Below are 18,801 nucleotides of genomic sequence, written 5' to 3' on the forward strand. Positions count from 1 at the left end.
ACCATCAAGGCAGAAACTGAACAAAAAAGCATCAGACTTAATCTACAGTATCAACCAAATGGACCTAATAGACATTTACAATACATATCATCCATGGCTGCAGAATACACATTCTTTTTATTAAAAACAAAAATTTTAAAATAAATTTTAATTAAAAAATTTATTAAAACAAATGAAAACAGAAATACAGCATACCATAATGTATGGGATACAGCAAAAGCAATGCTAAGAGGGAAATTTATATCAGTAAACACCTAAATCAAAAAGTAGAAAGATTTCAAATAAACAACCAAATGATGCATCTCAAAAAAACTAGAAAAGCAATAACAAACTAAACCCAAAATTAGTAGAAACAAAAAAGTAATAAAATCATAGAAGAACTAAATGAAATAGAGTAAGAAAAATTAAAAGGATCAACATAATGAAAAATTATTTTTTAAAGACAAACAAAATCACTGGCTATACCAACCAAGGGGGGAAAAAAAACAAATAAATACAATCAGAAACAAAAAAAGGAGGCATCAAAACTGATAATACAGAAATACAAAAAATAATTAGAGGATATTATGAACAAGTATATGCCAGCAAATTGTAAAATCTCAAGGAAACTGATAAATTCTTGGAGACATACAACCTACAAGATCGAACCAGGAAGAAAGAGAAAACCTGAACATACCAGTTAACAAGTGACAAGATCAAAGCAGTAATAAAAGGTCTCTCAACAAAGAAAAGCCCAGGACTGGATGGCTTTTTTGCTGAATTCTGCCATTATAGAGAAGAACTAACACCAATTCTTCTCAAACCCTTCCAAACAATTGAAGAGGGGGAAATTTTATGTGACTCATTCTACAAGACTAGCACTACCCTGATAACAAAACAACAGAAGTTCATGAGAAAAAAAGTTCAGGCCAATAGGAGCAACACAGATGCAAAAATCCTCAACAGAATACTAGCAAACAGAATCCAACCACACATCAAAAAGATAATACTCCATGATCAAGTGAGATTTATCTCAGTGATGCAAGGGTGGTTCAACACACACAAATAAATAAATAGGATACATCATATTAGAATAAAGGGCCATGTGATCACCTCAATAGATGCAGAAAAAACATTTGATAATGTTCAATATCCTTTCATAAAAACTGTCAAAAAAAAGATACAGAAGTAACATACTGCAACATGATTAAGGCCCTATATGACAAATCCACAGCCAAATTATATTGATTGAATAAAATCTGGAAGCCTTTCCTCAAAGAACTGGGACAAGACAAGGATGCCCACCTTCACCACTCTTATTCAACACAGTACCACAAGTCCTATCCAGAGCAATTACATAAGAGAAAGAAAGAAAGGGCATCCAAATTAGAAAAGAGGTAGTCAAATTATCCCTCTTTCCAGATAACATGACCCTACACATAGAAAAACCTAAACACTCCATCCAAAAACTCTTACAACTAATAAATTAATTAGAATTACAGGATACTGAATCAACATAGAAAAATCAGTAGCATACATGAACTAGCTGGAAAAAAAAAAAAAGAAAGAAAGTAATTCCACTTAGAATAGCTATAGAATAAAATACCTATGAATAGATTTAACCAAAGAGTTGAAAGACCTCTAAATTGGAAACTACAAAATACCAATGAAAGAAATCAAGAGAACATAAACAAATGGAAAGATATCCCAAGCTCATGGATTAGAACTAACAGTGTTAAAATGACCATATTTCCCAAAGCAATCTACAAATAAAATGCAATCCCAATCAAAATGCCAAGGATATTCTTCATAGAAATAAAAAAAAAAATCCAAAAATTCACATGGAACCACAAAAGACACCAAATAACCAAAGTAATACTGAGCAAAAAGAGCAATGCTGGAGGCATCACACTATATGACTTCAAAATACACTACAAAGCTATAGTAACCAAAACATCATGACATTGGTATAAAAACAGCTAGGTGTGGTAGTATACACCTGTAGTCCCAGCTACTCAGGAGGCTGAGGAGGGAAGGTTGCTTGTAGTCAAGAGTTCAAGGGTACAGTGAACTACAAACGTGCCACTGCACTCCAGTCTGGATAACAAAGCAAGACCCCATCTCTTTAAAAAACAAACAAACAAATACATAGACCAATGGAACAGAAAAGAAAACCTAGAAACAAATCCATATATTTGGAGACCATTGACTTTCAACAAAGGCACTCAGAACATACACTGCAAAATGATACCCTCTGCAATAAATTTTGCTGGGGAAACTAGATATCCATATACAGAAGAGTGAAACTATACCCCTATTTCTCAACATATACAAAAACCTACCCAAAATGAGTTAAAAATTTAACCATAAGACCTGAAAATGTAAAACTTCCAAAAGAAAACACAGGGGAATAACTATATGACATTGCTCTGGGCAATGATTTTTTAGATTTCACCCAAAAAGCACAGGTAACAAAAGCAAAAGAATAGACAAAAGGGATTACATCAAAATTAAAAGCTTTTGTACAACCAATGCAATCATTTTCAAAGTGGAGAGACAACCTATAGATTGGGAGATAGTCACAAATCACACATCTTATTAGGGATACATGCATATCTAAAATATATAAGGAAACTCAAACAACTCTATAAAAAGAAAACATATCCAATTTAAAATGGGTAAGGAAATGAACAGACATTTATCAAAAGAAGATATACAAATACCCAACAGACATATGAAAAAATGCTCAACACTAATTAGGGAAATACAAATGTCTTAGTCTGTTTTGTGTTGCTGTAACTCAATACCTGAGACTGGGTAATTTATAATGAATAGAGATTTATTTAGCTCACAGCTAATCACGCTAAAAAGTACAACACTGGGTGGCTGTATCCGGCAGCTTCTAGTGAGGGCCTCCTGCTCTTCACAGCATGGTGGAAAAGTGTAAGAGGAAGCAGGAATGTGCAAAAAAAAGACTAAACAGGACAAACAGGTTTATAACAGCTCATTCTCATGCGTACATGTGGTATTTGGTACATGCATAGAATGTGTAATGATTAAGTCATATTATTTGCGGTATCCATCACCTCAAGTATTTATCATTTCCATGTGTTGGGAACATTTCATTTCCTCTCTTCTAGCTATTTTGAAATATACAATGCACTACTGTCACCCTACTCTGCTACTAAATATTAGAATGTATTCTTTCTATCTAACTGTATCATAGCCATTAACCAAATTCTCTCCATCACCGTCCACCACATATATTCTTCCCAGCCTCTATTGTTTATAATTCTACTCTCTGCCTCCATTAAATAAATTTATTTAAGCTCCCACATGACAGAGAACATGCAGTATTTATCTTTCTGTTTGGCTTATTTCATATAATGATCTCTAGTTCCATTCATGTTGCTGCACATGACAGGATTTCATTCTTTTTTATGGCTGAATGGTATTCTATTATGTATATTTTTATTTTTTATTTTTTTGGTTTTTGTTTTCTCCTTTTTTTTTTAAATCTATTTGATTTTAGTTTTCTGAGGAATCTCCACACTGCTTTCCATAACAGTTGTATCAATTTACATTCCCAATAACAGCTTATGAGGGTTCCTTTTTCTCCACCTCCTTGCCAACATCTGCTATTCTGTCTTTCTAATGGCCATTCTGAGGCAAGATAATACCTCAATGTAGTTTTGATTTGCTTATTAGCAATGATAAGCACTGACAATGAGCAATGCTGAGCACTCTTCATATACCTGTTTGTCATTTGTATGTCCTTTGAGCAATGTCTTTGTATGTCACTTGCTCACTTTTTAACAGGATTATTTGTTTTTTTTACTGTTGAGTTGTTTGGGTTCCTCATATTCTGGGTATCAGTCCCTTCCTGGATGAATAGTTTACATTTTCTCCCATTCTGGAAGTTGTCTCTTTACTCTGTTAATTGGATGGGTCCTTAGCTGTGCAGAAGCCATTCGGCTTAATAGAGTCCCATTTGTGCATTTTTTGTTGTGCCTGTGCTTTTGAGGTCTTAGTCATAAAATCTTTGCCTAGAACAATGTTCAGAAGCATGTCCCCTACAGTTTCTTCTAGTAGTTTTATATTTTCATGTCTTACATTTAAAGTATTTAATCCATCTTGAGTTTATTTTTATATGTGGTGAGAGACAGGGGTCTAGTTTCACTCTTCTGCATATTTTCACAGCATCACTATTGAAGAGGGTGTCCTTTCCCCAGTGTATATTCTTGGTACCCTTCGTTGAAAATCAGCTGGCTGTAAATACATGGATTTATTTATAGTTTCTCTGTTCTGTTCCATTGGTCTATGTGTCTGTTTTTATACCATGCTGTTTTGGTATAATGTATTTTTAAGTCAGGTAGTGTAATGCCTCCAGTTTTATTCTTTTCACTCAGGACTGCTTAGGCTATTTGGGCTCTTTTTTGGTTCCATATGATCTTAGGGTTAAGATTAACAAATTCATCTTAAGGGAAGAAAGAACTAAAGTTTGGTTTAAGGAGTTCAGTACTTGTTAAACTCGATGGGGAGGCTAAGAAAACAGTGACAACTGCTTTGGCAGCAATGGTAATGACAACAGTGGACTTAGGAACACATGCTAGCATCCTCAGTGTAAAAGATTGCAGTAACATCAGCTGTAGCAATATCCTTTAATAGTACTTGTGATATCAGCAGCAATAAGAAAGACACAAAAATAATAACTTTTAATAATCACCTACTAAAAAATAAATAAATAAAATAATCACCTACTAAGTCCCTGGCATTATATTAGAGACTTTACATGGGTCATCTCCTTAAATCTGCACACTAACCAAATAAGGCAGGTATTATTATCTCTGTTTTAAAGGCAAGGTAAGAAACTTGCCCAAGGTAAGTTAGTGTATTAGCAGTATAGCTAATATCTTAATCCAGATGTCTGGCTCCAAAGTTTATGCTTATTCCAAATGCAAGAATCAAATAAAATTGCCACTAAGAGAATGAATTTTCAAGGCCCCCATCAAAACCACCTGGGAATTTCATATCTATTAAGAAAGGATTTAAAGGAGTGCTAGTATTCCCACTGAATAGTTTCGTGAAATGACCAGAAATATTATACCTATTATTATTATTAAACCTTAGCCCCAGATTGGCATAAAGGCCGAAGTATACAGATTACAATTTCATTGTTTCATAGAATCTTCAAAAGTGCGATTTTTCATAACAGCATAAGTGTCCACTGATGTCATTTTAATTCCATGGCAATGGTACATTATAAGTTTTTTCTTTTTTTATCTTTATTTTTGCTCATCATTTGACTGACAGCTCAATCAACATAAGTTTTCCTTCTACAGAAAATATCTTTAATAACATTTTCATTTATTTATATAATATTTTATGAGCAAAAAGAATTCTCACAAGTAAGATTTAAAAGAAAAAGGACAGTTTTGTGAGGTAGATAGGGCATTCAAAATTAATTCTCTTTTTACAGCTCAGAAAACTGAAGCTCACATTAAATAACATAAGCATTAACCCAAGTGCAAAAAGTGTAGTATATATTGAGCTAAGTACTAGGTATAAATGCAAATAAAACATGATACCTCTTCTCCTCAAGGAGCTCATGGTATAGCAAAGGAGGAGGAAACAAACAGCTACACTACAATGTGAATAGATACTTTTGTTGTTGTTGTTTTTGGGGTTTTCGTTTCGTTTTGTTTTTTTGAGAGGTGGTTCACTGCAATCTCTGCCTCCCAGGTTCAAGCAATTCTCCTGCCTCAGCCTCCCGAGTAGCTGGGATTACAGGCGCCCACCAGTACGCTCTGTTAATTTTTGAATTTTTAGTAGAGACAGGGTTTCACCATGTTGGCCAGGCTGGTCTCGAACTCCTGACCTGAGGTGATCCTTCCACCTAGGTCTCCCAAAGTGTTGGGATTACAAGCATGAGTCACCATGCCCATCTGTTGTTCTTTTTGAGACAGCGTCTTGCCCTGTCACCTAGGATAGAGTGCAGTGGCATTCGCAGCTCACTGCAATCTTGAACTCCTGGCCTCAAGCAATCCTCCCACCTCAGCCTCCAAATAGCTGAGACTACAAGCATGCACCATCACACCTGGCTCATTTTTTTTCATTTTTAACAGAAACAAGATCTCACTATGCTGCCTAGGCTGGTCTTGAACTCCTGGCCTCAAATGATCCTACTGCCTCGGTCTTCCAAAGGGCTATGATTATAGGCATTAGCCACTTGATAGATACATTACTAATTTCCCCAACTACACATTAAATTTAGTAACTGGATAATGCCACTGAAATTCTCATTTTGGGGGACACACTTAGATCTAATAAAGTATAAAGTTAAAATGGTAGTTACTAATTCACTAAGTAGAACCTAGGTGAAAATATAAATTATTTTCCAAAAGAAGAAAAATTCAAGAGTCCATAGAAAATAGAGTTTAAAATAATGAAATTGTTGTCAATCTTTAAAAAGGTAACTATAAATACTATTTAATGTAATTAGGCTTACAATAGAAATACAAAGCAGAAGTTAGCTTTGGACAGTTCGGGGGGAAAAAATTAAGATAATCAATTTTTCATTTACATAAAAACTATCCTCAGGCTGAACACAGAGAATAAAAAGAGAAAGTTCAGAAGCTTGGGGCAAATGGAAGTTTATAAATCTAATAGAATTTACTAACTGACCATCCCTAGCTTTGTGCCACAGATTTTTTTTCTTATTTCCAGTCCACACACCAACCTCTCCTAGAGCTTAAAACAAAGGCAAATTCAGATCTGCATTTCTCTTTTTTTTTTTTTTGAGACGGAGTTTCGCTCGTTACCCAGGCTGGAGTGCAATGGCGCGATCTCAGCTCACCGCAACCTCCGCCTCCTGGGTTCAGGTAATTCTCCTGCCTCAGCCTCCTGAGTAGCTGGGATTACGGGCACGCGCCACCGTGCCCAGCTAATTTTTTGTATTTTTAGTAGAGACGGGGTTTCACCATGTTGACCAGGATGGTCTCGATCTCTTGACCTCGTGATCCACCCGCCTCGGCCTCCCAAAGTGCTGGGATTACAGGCTTGAGCCACCGCACCCGGCCTGCATTTCTCTTATTGGCACAACAAGCTACATTTGTTCATGGAATTCAGCTTTTCTATTTGTTAATGGAAAAAACTTTTTTTAAGGAATGTGTTCAGCATTCATTCAAAAAATACTTACTGAGTATAAGTACCAGTTACAATCCTAGAGTCTGAATATAAAAATAACAGACAAGGCTGAATGGGTGGATGGATAGATGGACAAATAGAAAACAAAAAGAGAGAGGAACAGACTAATGTCAGAGGAATGGATTTCAATTATACCAGACAAACTGGGACACTGAAATGGGTTATCAGATTTTCATTAAGTGTCTGTATCCATTTTTCCAAAATACAAGTATGGCAACCAGTGCTTTTAAAACAGATTATTAGCCATGGACTGTTGGTTCCAATAGCTATTCCAGCCAGCAAGGGAGAAAAATACTACCCGCTATCAGAGCACATTTACCTCACATTTAGCAATAATGTATCTGTGAAAAAGAACAGGAAGGATACATAAAAATAAACATAATTATTTTGAGTAAAGTTATCACTAAACATACCTTTCAGATAAATAACAGCTCTTGTGAGGATTTAGATTTTGATAAGATTCTAGGCTGCCATCAGATGATGAAGAAAGTTGCTCTGATTGCAAGTTGTCTGTATCACTCAAACTTCCCTCAGTTACAGGTGGGGTCCTTATGTATTTTCTTCCTAACTCCGTTCCCAGGACATTCGTCAATATAACTCGGGGTATCCTGTCACAAAGAATAACAAACACTGTACTGTACTGAAGTATTCAGATCAAAAAAATGTATTCCAGGAAGTTGAATTTTCAATCATTATCATCTTAGCACAAGAAAGCTTTTCAAACTATACCACCCTAGAAATCAACCCACAAATATTTAAAATTATAGGAAAACATAATCTTTTTGTTTTTAGAAGTATTTGTTTATTATCACTTATAGCACAGATTAGCCTGTCATTACAATGTCTTTAATTACACTAATGGATGCCACTGAGGGGCTTAAACTTTTAACAAATTCTTCTCAAAAAATCCTTTCTTTTCTTTTCCAGTAATTATTAAAAACACAGATTACTACAAACAATTCAAGAAATCTTTGTTCTTCTCATTTAGCAGAAAGGTCCTTGGTAAGTAATTTACATACTTGCTATTGGGAAATGACAAATGATAAATCCAACAAGACATCATGCAGACTGCATCTCTGGTAATGAAAGGTTCCATAACTGAAACAGCACATATAATGGTAATAACGTATATGCTAATACATAATAGCATCAGGAAAATAATCAATATATTAAATGTTTAGAAAATTAAAGGTTTTGTTTCTTTTTTGAGGCAGGGTCTCACTCTGTCACCCAGACTGGAATCCAGTGACACAATCACAGCTCATTGCAGCCTCAACCTCTCAGGCTCAAGTAATCCTCCTACCTTAGCCTCTTAAGTAGCTGGGACTACAGGCACAAGCCACCACGTTCAGCTAATTTTTTTTTATTTTCTGTAGTGACTATGCCTCATTATGTTGCCCAGGCTAGTCTCAAACTCCTGGGCTCAAGCAATCCTCCCAAACCTTAGCCTCCCAAAATTCTGAGATTACAGGTGTGAGTCACTGCATCTAGCCTGGAGTGTATTTTTAAGGCTCTAGACCTTAAATTGGTGAGTTTTATATCAAATGTACTATATAAGTCTGACATCTTCTTAGCAGAAGATGTATATTTGATATAAAGAAGTACATTTGGTATAAAATTAGTGCAATCTTTACGTTGCTGGCCAGCCATTATTATGAACATTACTTTGCCAATAATGCCCTCAATATTAATATTTCAGCCCAGAATTCGCAGGTCCAAGCCAAATTATTGTGATTTTTTAAAGTTCTTGTTATGTAATTTTAAAGTGTTCATAACTCCTCTTTATTAGATGCCCCCTTTGACTGCTATCAATATGGCACTAGCAGTACTTTACTTATACTCTGTGTGTAAGAAACAATACACAGAAAGGGCCAGACTACAAGCATACCTCATTTTATTGTGTTTCACTTTACTGCACTTCACAGATACTGTGTCTTTTACAAATGGAAGGTTTGTGGCAACCTTGAGTAGAACATGTCAACCAACATGATTTTTCCAACAGCACCTGCTCACTTTGGGTCTCTGTGTCACATTTTGGTAATTCTCAAAATATTTCTATCTTTTCATTATTATTTTACCCATCTACTATGATGATCTGTCATCAGTGATCTTTGATGGCACAACCATATTTGCTTTGAAGCACCACAAACCATGCATGCATAAGACATTGAACTTAATTAACAAAAGTTGTGTGTGTTCTGACCGCTTCACCTACAAACCATTCCCCTATCTCTCGCCCTCTCCTCAGGCCTCCCTATCCCCTGAGACAGAGCAATATTGAAATTATGCTAATTAATCATGCTACCATGGCCTCTAAGTATTCAAGTGAAAGGAAGAGTCACAAGTCTATCACTTTAAATCAAAAGCTAGAAATGTCTGGGTGTGGTGGCTGACACGTGCAATCTCAGCACTTTGGAAGGTCAAGGTGGGATGATTACTTGAGGGCAGGAGATTGAGGCCAACCTGGACAACACAGCAAGACTCCATCTCTACAAAAAATAAAATAATTAACCAGCCATTCAGCCATGGCAGTACATGTCTATAGTCCTAGCTAGTTAGGAAGCTAAAGTGGGAGGACCACTTGACCGCAGGAGTTCAAGGCTGCAGAGAGCTAAGATTGCACCAACTCTGTCTGCCTGGGAAACAGAGCAAGTCCTTGTCTCTCTCAAAAAAAAAAAAAAAAGAGCTAGTAATTACTAAACTTAGTGTGAAAAGCATGTTGAAAGCAAGACTGCTTGCTGCAAAGTCAAGTTGTGAAAGCAAAAGAATAGTTCTTGAATAAATTTAAAAGTGCTACTCCTGGCCAGATGGTGGCTCACACTTGTAATTCCAGAACTTTGGGAGGCTGAAGCAGGTGGATCACTTGAGGTCAGGAGTTCAAGACCAGCCTGGCCAACATGGTGAAACCCCATCTCTACTAAAAATACAAAAATTAGCCAGTCATGGTAGCAAGCACCTGTAGTCCCAGCTACTCAGGAGGCTAAGGCAGAAGAATCACTTGAATCCAGAAGGCTGAGGTTGCAGTGAGCCAAGATCCTGTCACTGCACATCAGCCGGGGCAACAGAGCGACACTCCATCTCAAAAAAAAAAAAAAAAAGTGCTACTCCTATGAACACACAAATAAGAAGAAAGAAAGCAAAACAGTCTTACTGATGATATGGAGAAAGTTATAGTAGTCTGGATACAAGATGAAACCAGCCACAACATTCTCTTAAGCCAAAGCCTAACTATAGCAAGATACTCTCTTCAATTCTATGAAGACTGAGAGAGGTTAGGAAGCTGCAGAAGAAAAGTAGGTTTGTAAACTTCAAGAAAAGAAGTTGTCTCAGCCTGGGCAACATAGTGAGACCCTGTCTCTACAAAAAATGCTGTGGCATGCACCTGTAGCCTCAGCTACTCGGGAGACAGAGGTGAAAGGATTGCTTTAGCCTGGGAGGTAAAGGCTGCAGTGAGCCATGATGGCGCCAGCTGGGAGGTCAAAGCTGCAATGAGTCATGCTGGGCCACAGAAATGAGACCCTGCCTCAAAAAAAAAAAAAAAAAGAAGGCTATCTCCGTAACATGAAAGTGCAAGGTGAAGCAGCAAAGTAGTAATGAAGAAGCTGCAGCAAGTTATCCAGAAGATCTAGCTAAGATAACTGATGAAGGTGGCTACACTAAACAACAGATTTTCAGTGTAGCTAAAAGAGTCTTATATTGGAATAAGATGGCATCTATGAATTTCATACCTACAAAGGAAAAGTCAATGCATAAGTTCAAAAGATAGGCTGACTCTCTTGTTAAGGGCTAATGAAGCTGGTGACTTATCTGTGAAGCCAGTGCTTACGTACCACGCAAAAAATCTAAAGGTCCTTAAGAATTATGCTAAATCAAGACAGGCATGGTGGCTCACGCCTGTAATCCCAGCACTTTGGGAAGCAGAAGCTGGAGGATTACTTGAGGTCAGGAGTTCAAGACCAGCCTGGCCAACACAGTGAAACTCCCATCTCTACTAAAAAAAAAAAAAAGCCAGGCATGGTGGTGCATGCCTGTAGTCCCAGCTACTTCAGAGTCTGAGGCAGGAGAATCGCTTGAACCCAGGAGGTGGAGACTGCAATAAGATCATGCCACTGCACTCCAGTCTGGGCAACAGAGCAAGACTCTGTCTCAAAAAAATTAAAAATAAGCTAAATTTATTCTGCCTATGCTCTAAAAACGGAACAACAAAGTCTGGATGACTAAATGGCAGCATATCTGTTTACAGCATGTATCACTGAATCACTTAACCCCACCTTTGAGAACTGCTACTCAGAGAAAAAAAAAAAAAGAATTGCTTTCAAAATATTACAGCTCAATGACAATGCACCTAGTCACACAAGAGCTCTGATGGGGAAGTATAAGAGAATTAATGTTGTTTGCATGCCTGCTAACAAAATATCCATTCTACAGCCCATGGATCAAGAAGTAATTTCAAGTTTCAAGTCTTACGATTTAAGAAATACATTTCATATAGCTACCACAAACAGTGATTTCCTCTGATGGGTCTGGGCAAAGTAAACTGAAAATCTTCTGGAAAGGATTCATCATTCTAGATGCCTCTGCATAAAACAACAAAGGTAACAAAGTACAGTGAAGTTCACATTTTCACTTAAACAAAAGTATAGGCAATATACTTGGAGACTGGGCCGGTTCAGTTCCAGACCCCTGCCACAAAGTGAGTATCACAATAAAACAAGTCACATGACTTTTTTGGCTTTCCAGTGAATATATGATTATGTTTACACTATACTGTAGTCTATTAAGTGTGCAATGGCATTATGACTAAAAAAAATACACATTCCCTAATTAAAAATTTTAAAACTCTATTTTTGCTAAAGACACTATGTTCTTTTTACTATGTTTCAGACAGCATAAAATTTTAGATCCTTGGAAAACTTTAAAATAAATTAGTCCTCTCTTTATTGTAAACATGAAAAACCCAAAGTACAGAAAAGTTAAATAAGTGGCCCAGAAGTAACTTTCCTAGTGGAAGAACCTGTTTTATCATTATCTTTTTGGGTTATCTGTTCTATTCCATTACACTACATCCTCAATAATACTGAATGCCTATAGATACTTCAGAAAACTCTTGAAAATATCCATTTATGCCATAATCAGAATAAAAAGTGCTGCAATGACATGATTCTATATCTAGAAAACCCAGTAGTCTCGGCACAAAAACTCCTTCAGCTGATAAACAACTTGAGAAAAGTTTCGGGATACAAAATCAATATATAAAAATCACTAGCATTCCTACGTACCAATTGCAACCAAGGAGAAAGCCAAATCACAAAGGTAATCTCATTCACAGCAGCCACAAAAAGAAAAATATACCTATGTATGAATACAGCTAACCAGGGAGTTGAAAGATCTCTATAAGGAAAACTACAAAACATTGCTTTAAAAAAATCAGAGAAGACACAAACAAATGAAATAATATCCCAGGCTCATGGATAGAAAGTATTAATATTAAAATGGCCATACTTCCCAAAGCAATTTACAGATTCAATGCTATTTCTATCACACTACCAACAACATTCTTCACAGAATTAGAAAAAAACTACTTTAAAATTCATATGAAACCAAAAAGAACACTGTATCACCAAGGTAATCCTAAGCAAAAAGAAAAACATGGGAAGAATCACCTTGCCTCACTCCAAACTATCCTACAGGGCAGTAACCAAAACATCATGGTACTGGTACAAAAATAAACACAAGGACTAATGGAAAGAATAAAGAACCCAGAAGTAAGCCTGCACACCTACAACTCTATGATCTTCAACAAACCTGACAGAAACAAGCAATGGGCAAAGGACTCTATATTTAATAAATGATGCTGGGAAAACAGGCTAGCCATATGCAAAAATACAAACTGCACCCCACTGTTATACCATATATAAAAATTAACTCAAGATAGATTAAAGACTTAAAGGTAAAACCTAAAACTATAAAAAACCTGGAAGAAAATCTAGGCAATACCATTCAGGACATAGGCAGGTACAGGCAAAGATTTTATGACAAAAATGCCAAAAGCAACGGCAACAAAAGCAAAAATTTACAAATGTGATCTAATTAAATTAAAGGGCTTCTGCATAGCAAAAGAATCTAACATTAGAGTGAACAGATACCCTACAGAATGGGAGAAAGTATTACAATCTATCCATCTAACAAATGTCTAATTTCCAGAGTTTACAAGGAACTTAAACAAATTAACAATCTACAGTTCTGCTCTTAGGAAGCCACATCCATAGGAAAAGGGGAAGATTACTACATCAAGGGAACACACCGTGGGACAAAAGAATCTGAACGGCCTTCAGCTCTAGACCTTCCCTCTAACAGAGACTACTCAAATGAGAAGGAACCAGAAAACCAACTCTGGTAACATAACAAGATAAGGTTATTTAACACCTCCAAAAAATCACACTAGCCCACCAGCAATGGACCCAAACCAAGAATAAATCCCTGATTTACCTGAAAAAGAATTCAGGAGGTTAGTTATTAAGCTAATTAGGGGGGCAACAAAGAAAGGTAAAGCCCATTGTAAGGAAGTCCAAAAAATGATACAACAGGTGAAGGGAAAAATATTCAAGGAAATAAACAGCATAAATAAAAAACTTCAGGAAACAACAGATACACTTATAGGAATGCAAAATGCTCTGGAAAAGTCTCAGCAATAGAATTGAACACATGAAAGAAAGAAATTCAGAGCTTGAAAACAAGGTCTTCAAATCAACCCAATCCAACAAAGACCAAGAGAAAATAATTAGAAAATATTAACAAAGTTTCCCAGAAATCTGGGATTATGTTAAATGACCAAGTCTAAGAATAATAGGTGTTCCTGAGGAAGAAGAGAAATCTAAAAGTTTGGAAAATGTATTTTGGGGAATAATTGAGAAAAGCTTCCCTGGCCCTGCTAGAGACCTAGACATTCAAATACAAAAGCACAAAGAACACCTGGAAAATTCATCACAAAAAGATTATCACCTAGGCACATTGTCATCAGGTTACCTAAAATTAAGATGAAGGAAAAAATCTTTAGAGCTGTGAGACAAAAGCATCAGGTAACCAACAAAAAAAACCTATCAGATTAACCGCAGATTTATTAGGAGAAATCCTACAAACTAAAAGGGATTGGAGCCTTATCTTCACCCTCCTCAAACAGAACAACTATCAGTCAAGAATCTTGTACCCAGCAAAACTAAGCTTCAGCTACAAAGGAAAGATACAGTCTTTCACAGACAAACAAATGCTAAGAGACTTCACCACTACCAAGCACTACAAGAATGCTAAAAAGAATTCTAAATCTTGAAACAAATCCTGGAAACACATCAAAACAGAACCTCTTTAAAACATAAATCACACAGAACCTATAAAATAAAAATGCAATTTAAAAAACAAAAACAAGGTATACAGGCAACAAATAGCACAATGGAATAGTACCTCACATCTCAATACTAACATTGAATGTAAATGGCCTAAATGCTCCACTTAAAAGATACAGAATTACAGAATGGATAAGGACTCGTGCAAACTTAAGGTAAAGTGGTGAAAAAAGACATTTCAGGTAAATGGACACCAAAGGCAAGCAGGAGTAGCTATTCTTATATCAGACAAAACAAACTTAAAAGAAATAGCAGTTAGAAAAGACAAAGAGGCACATTATATAAGGATAAAAGGACTAGTCCAACAGGAAAATATAAATATATATGCAACTAACACTGGAGCTCCCAAATTTATAAAACAACTACCAAGAGACCTAGGAAGTAAGATAGAGAGCAACACAATAATAGTGGAGGACTTCACTATTCCACTGACAGCACTCGACAGGACATTAAGACAGAAAGTCAACAAAGAAACAGTGGATTTAAACTATACCCTGGAACAAATGAACTTAACAGGTATGCACAGAACATTCCATCCAACAACCACAGAATATACATTCTATTCAACAGCATATGAAACTTTCTCCAAGACAGACCATATGATAAGCCACAAAACAAGTCTCAACAAATTTGAGAAAACTGAAATTATACCAAGCACTCTCTCAGACCACAGTGGAATAAAACTGGAAATCAACTCCAGGAGGAAGCTTCAAAACCATGTAAATACATGGAAATTAAATAACCTGCTCCTGATGATCACTGGGTCAAAAACAAAATCAAGATGAAAATTTAAAAACTGTTCCAACTCAATACAGTGACACAACCTATCAAACCGCTGGGACACAACAAAAGCAATGGATGCTAAGAGGAAAGTTTATAGCCCTAAATGCCTACATCAAAAAGTCTGAATAAGCCGGGCACGGTGGCTCAAGCCTGTAATTCCAGCACTTTGGGAGGCTGAGGCGAGCGGATCATGAGGTCAAGAGATCAAGACCATCCTGGCCAAAGTGGTGAAACCCTGTCTCTACTAAAAATACAAAAATTAGCTGGGTGTGGTGGCGTGCACCTGTAGTCCTGGTACTGGGGAGGCTGAGGCAAGAGAATTGCTTGAACCCAGGAGGCGGAGGTTGCAGTGAGCTAGATTATGCCACTGCAGTCCAGCCTGGCGCCTAGTGACACAGTGAGACTCTGTCTCCAAAAAAAAAAAAAAGTCTGAATAAGCACAAACAGACAATCTAAAGTTATACCTTACCTCAAGGAACTAGAGAAACAAGGCAAATCCAAACCCAGCAGAAGAAAAGAAATAACCAAGATCAGAGTAGAACTAAATAAAATTAAAACAAAAACAAAAAAAATACAAAACATAAATGAAACAAAAAGCTGGTTCTTTGAAAAGACAAATGAAATTGATAAACCATTAGCAAGATTAAACAAGAAAAAAAGTAAGAAAATCCAAATAAGCTCAATAAGAAACAAAATGAGAGATATTATAACTGACAACACAGAAATACAAAAGATCATTCAAGACTACTATGAACACCTTTACACTCATAAACTAGAAAACCTAGAAGAGAATAATAAATTGTTGGAAAAAATAGAACCCTCCTAGCTTAAATCAGGAAGAATTAGGTACCCTGAACAGACAAATAACAAGCAGTGAGACTGAAATGGTAATTTAAGCATTACCAACAACAACAAAAATCCCAGGACCAGACAGATTCACAGCAGAATTCTATCAGACATTCAAAGAAGAATTGGTACCAATCCTATTGACACTATTCCACAAGACAGAGAAAGAGGGAACCTTCCCTAAATCATTCTATGGACAGTATCACCCTAATACCAAAACCAGGAAAGGACATAAAAAATGAAAACTACAGACCAATATCCCTGATGAAGATAGATGCAAAAATCCTTAACAAAATAATAGCTATCCAAATCCAACATTTCAAAAAGATAATCCAGATGATCAAGGTTTCATACCAGGAATGCAGGGATGGTTTAACATATGCAAGTCAATAAATGTGATATACCACATAAACAGAATTAAAAACAAAAATCCCTCAATAGATGCAGCATTCAACAAAATCCAGCATCACTCTATGATTAAAACTCACAGCAAAATTTACATACAAGGGACATATCTCAAAATAATAAAAGCCATCTATGACAAACCCACAGCCAACATAATACTGAATGGGGAAAAGTTGAAAGCATCCCCTCTGAGAACTGGAACAAGACAAGAATGTCCACTCTCACCACTCCTCTTCAACATAGTAGTAGAAGTCCTAGCCAGAGCAATCACACAAGACAAAGAAATAAAGACCATTCAAATCGGTAAAAAGGAAGTCAAACTGTCCCTATTTGTTGATTATATGATTGTTTACCTTGAAAACCTTAAGGACTCCTCCAGAAAGTTCCTAGAACTGATAAAAGAATTCAGCAAAGTTTTCAGATACAGGATTAATGTACACAAATCAGTAGTTCTTCTATACACCAACAGCAACCAAGCAGAGAATCAAATAAAAAACTCAACCCCTTTTACAATAGTTGCAAAAAAAAAAAAAAAAAAACTTAGGAATATACCTAACCAAGGAGCCAAAGGACCTCTACAAGGAAAACTACAAAACACTGCTGAAAGAAATCATAAATGACACAAACAACTAGAAACACATCACATACTCACGGATGGGTAGAATCAATATTGTGAACATGACCATATTGCCAAAAGAAGCAATCTACAAATTCAATGCCATTCTCATCAAAATACTACCACCATTCTTCACAAAATTAGAAAAAACAATTACAAAATTCATATGAATCCAAAAAAGAGCCTGCATAGCCAAAGCAAGACTAAGCAAAGGGAACAAATCTGGAGGCATCGCATTACCTGATTTCACACTATAAGGCCATAGTCACCAAAACAGCACGGTACTGATACAAAAATAGGCACCTAGACCAATGGAAAAGAATAGAGAACCCAAAAATAAACCCAAATATTTATAGCCAACTGATCTTTGACGAAGCAAACAAAAATATAAAGTGCAGAAAGGACACCCTTTTCAACAAATGGTCCTGGGATAATTGGCTAGCCACACGTAGGAGAATGTAACTGGATCCTCATCTCTCACCTTATACAAAAATCAACTCAAGATGAATTAAGGACTTAAATCTAAAATACGAAACTACAAAAATTCTATAAGATAACAATGGAAAAACCCTTCTTCTAGACATTGGCTTAGGCAAGGATTTTATGACCAAGAACCCAAAATCAAATGCAACAAAAACAAATTGCTGGGACTTAATTAAACTAAAGAGCTTTTGCATGGCAAAGGGAAAAGTCAGCAGAGTAAACAGACAACCCAGAATGGGAAAAAATCTTCACAATGTATACATCTGACAAAGGATGAATATCCAGAATCTATAATGAATGCAAACAAATCAACAAGAAAAAAACAATCTCATCAAAAAGTGGGATAAGGACATGAACAGACAATTCTCAAAGAAGATATACAAATGGCCAGCAAACATTTGAAAAAGTGCTCAACATCACAAATGATCAGGGAAATGCAAATCAAAACCACAATGCAGTACAACCTTACTCCTGCTAGAATGGCCATAAACAAAAAATCAAAACATAGGCCTGGCAGCTCACGTCTGTAATTCCAGCACTTTTGGGAGGCTGAGGCAGGTGGATCATGAGGTCAGGAGATTGAAAACATCCTGGCCAACATGGTGAAACCATGTCTCTACTAAAATACCAAAACAAAAAACAAAAAACCATTAGCAGATGTGGTAGTGCATGTCTGTAGTCCCAGCTACTCAGGAGGCTGAGGCAAGGGAATTGCTGGAACCCGGGAGGCGGAGGTGGCAGTGAGCCGAGATCGCACCACTGCACTCCAGTCTGGTGACAGAGAGAGACTCTGGCAAGAAAAGAAAGAAAAGAAAATAAAAGAAAAGAAAGAAAAAAGAGAAGAGAAGAGAAATAGTAGATGTTGGCATGGATGTGATGAAAAGGGAACACTTCTACACTGCTGGTGGTAACGTAAACCAGGACAACCACTATGGAAAACAGTGTGGAGATTCCTTAAAGAACTAAAAGTAGAACCATCATTTGATCTAGCAATCCCACTACTGGGTATCTACCCAGAGGAAAGGAAGTCATTATATGAAAAACCTACTTGCACACACGTTTATAGCACCACAATTCACAGTT

General features: G+C 36.5%; 1 protein-coding gene across 4 annotated transcripts in view; it reads right to left on the reverse strand.

Moving 5' to 3' along the window:
- SENP7 (SUMO specific peptidase 7) overlaps positions 1 to 18,801 on the reverse strand; it is a 255,859-nt gene that overhangs the window by 83,124 nt on the left and 153,934 nt on the right. For all 4 annotated transcript variants that reach the window (XM_064374570.1, XM_012476798.2, XM_012476793.2 and 1 more), the window contains one exon: positions 7,599 to 7,793. In XM_064374570.1, coding sequence (XP_064230640.1) covers positions 7,599 to 7,793 — 195 coding nt within the window. The remainder of the gene's footprint in view (positions 1 to 7,598; positions 7,794 to 18,801) is intronic.

Source organism: Aotus nancymaae, unplaced genomic scaffold (assembly GCF_030222135.1).
Source record: "Aotus nancymaae isolate 86718 unplaced genomic scaffold, 86718_ANA_hifiasm-v0.15.2.pri h1tg000011l, whole genome shotgun sequence".
Taxonomy (NCBI): domain Eukaryota; kingdom Metazoa; phylum Chordata; class Mammalia; order Primates; family Aotidae; genus Aotus; species Aotus nancymaae.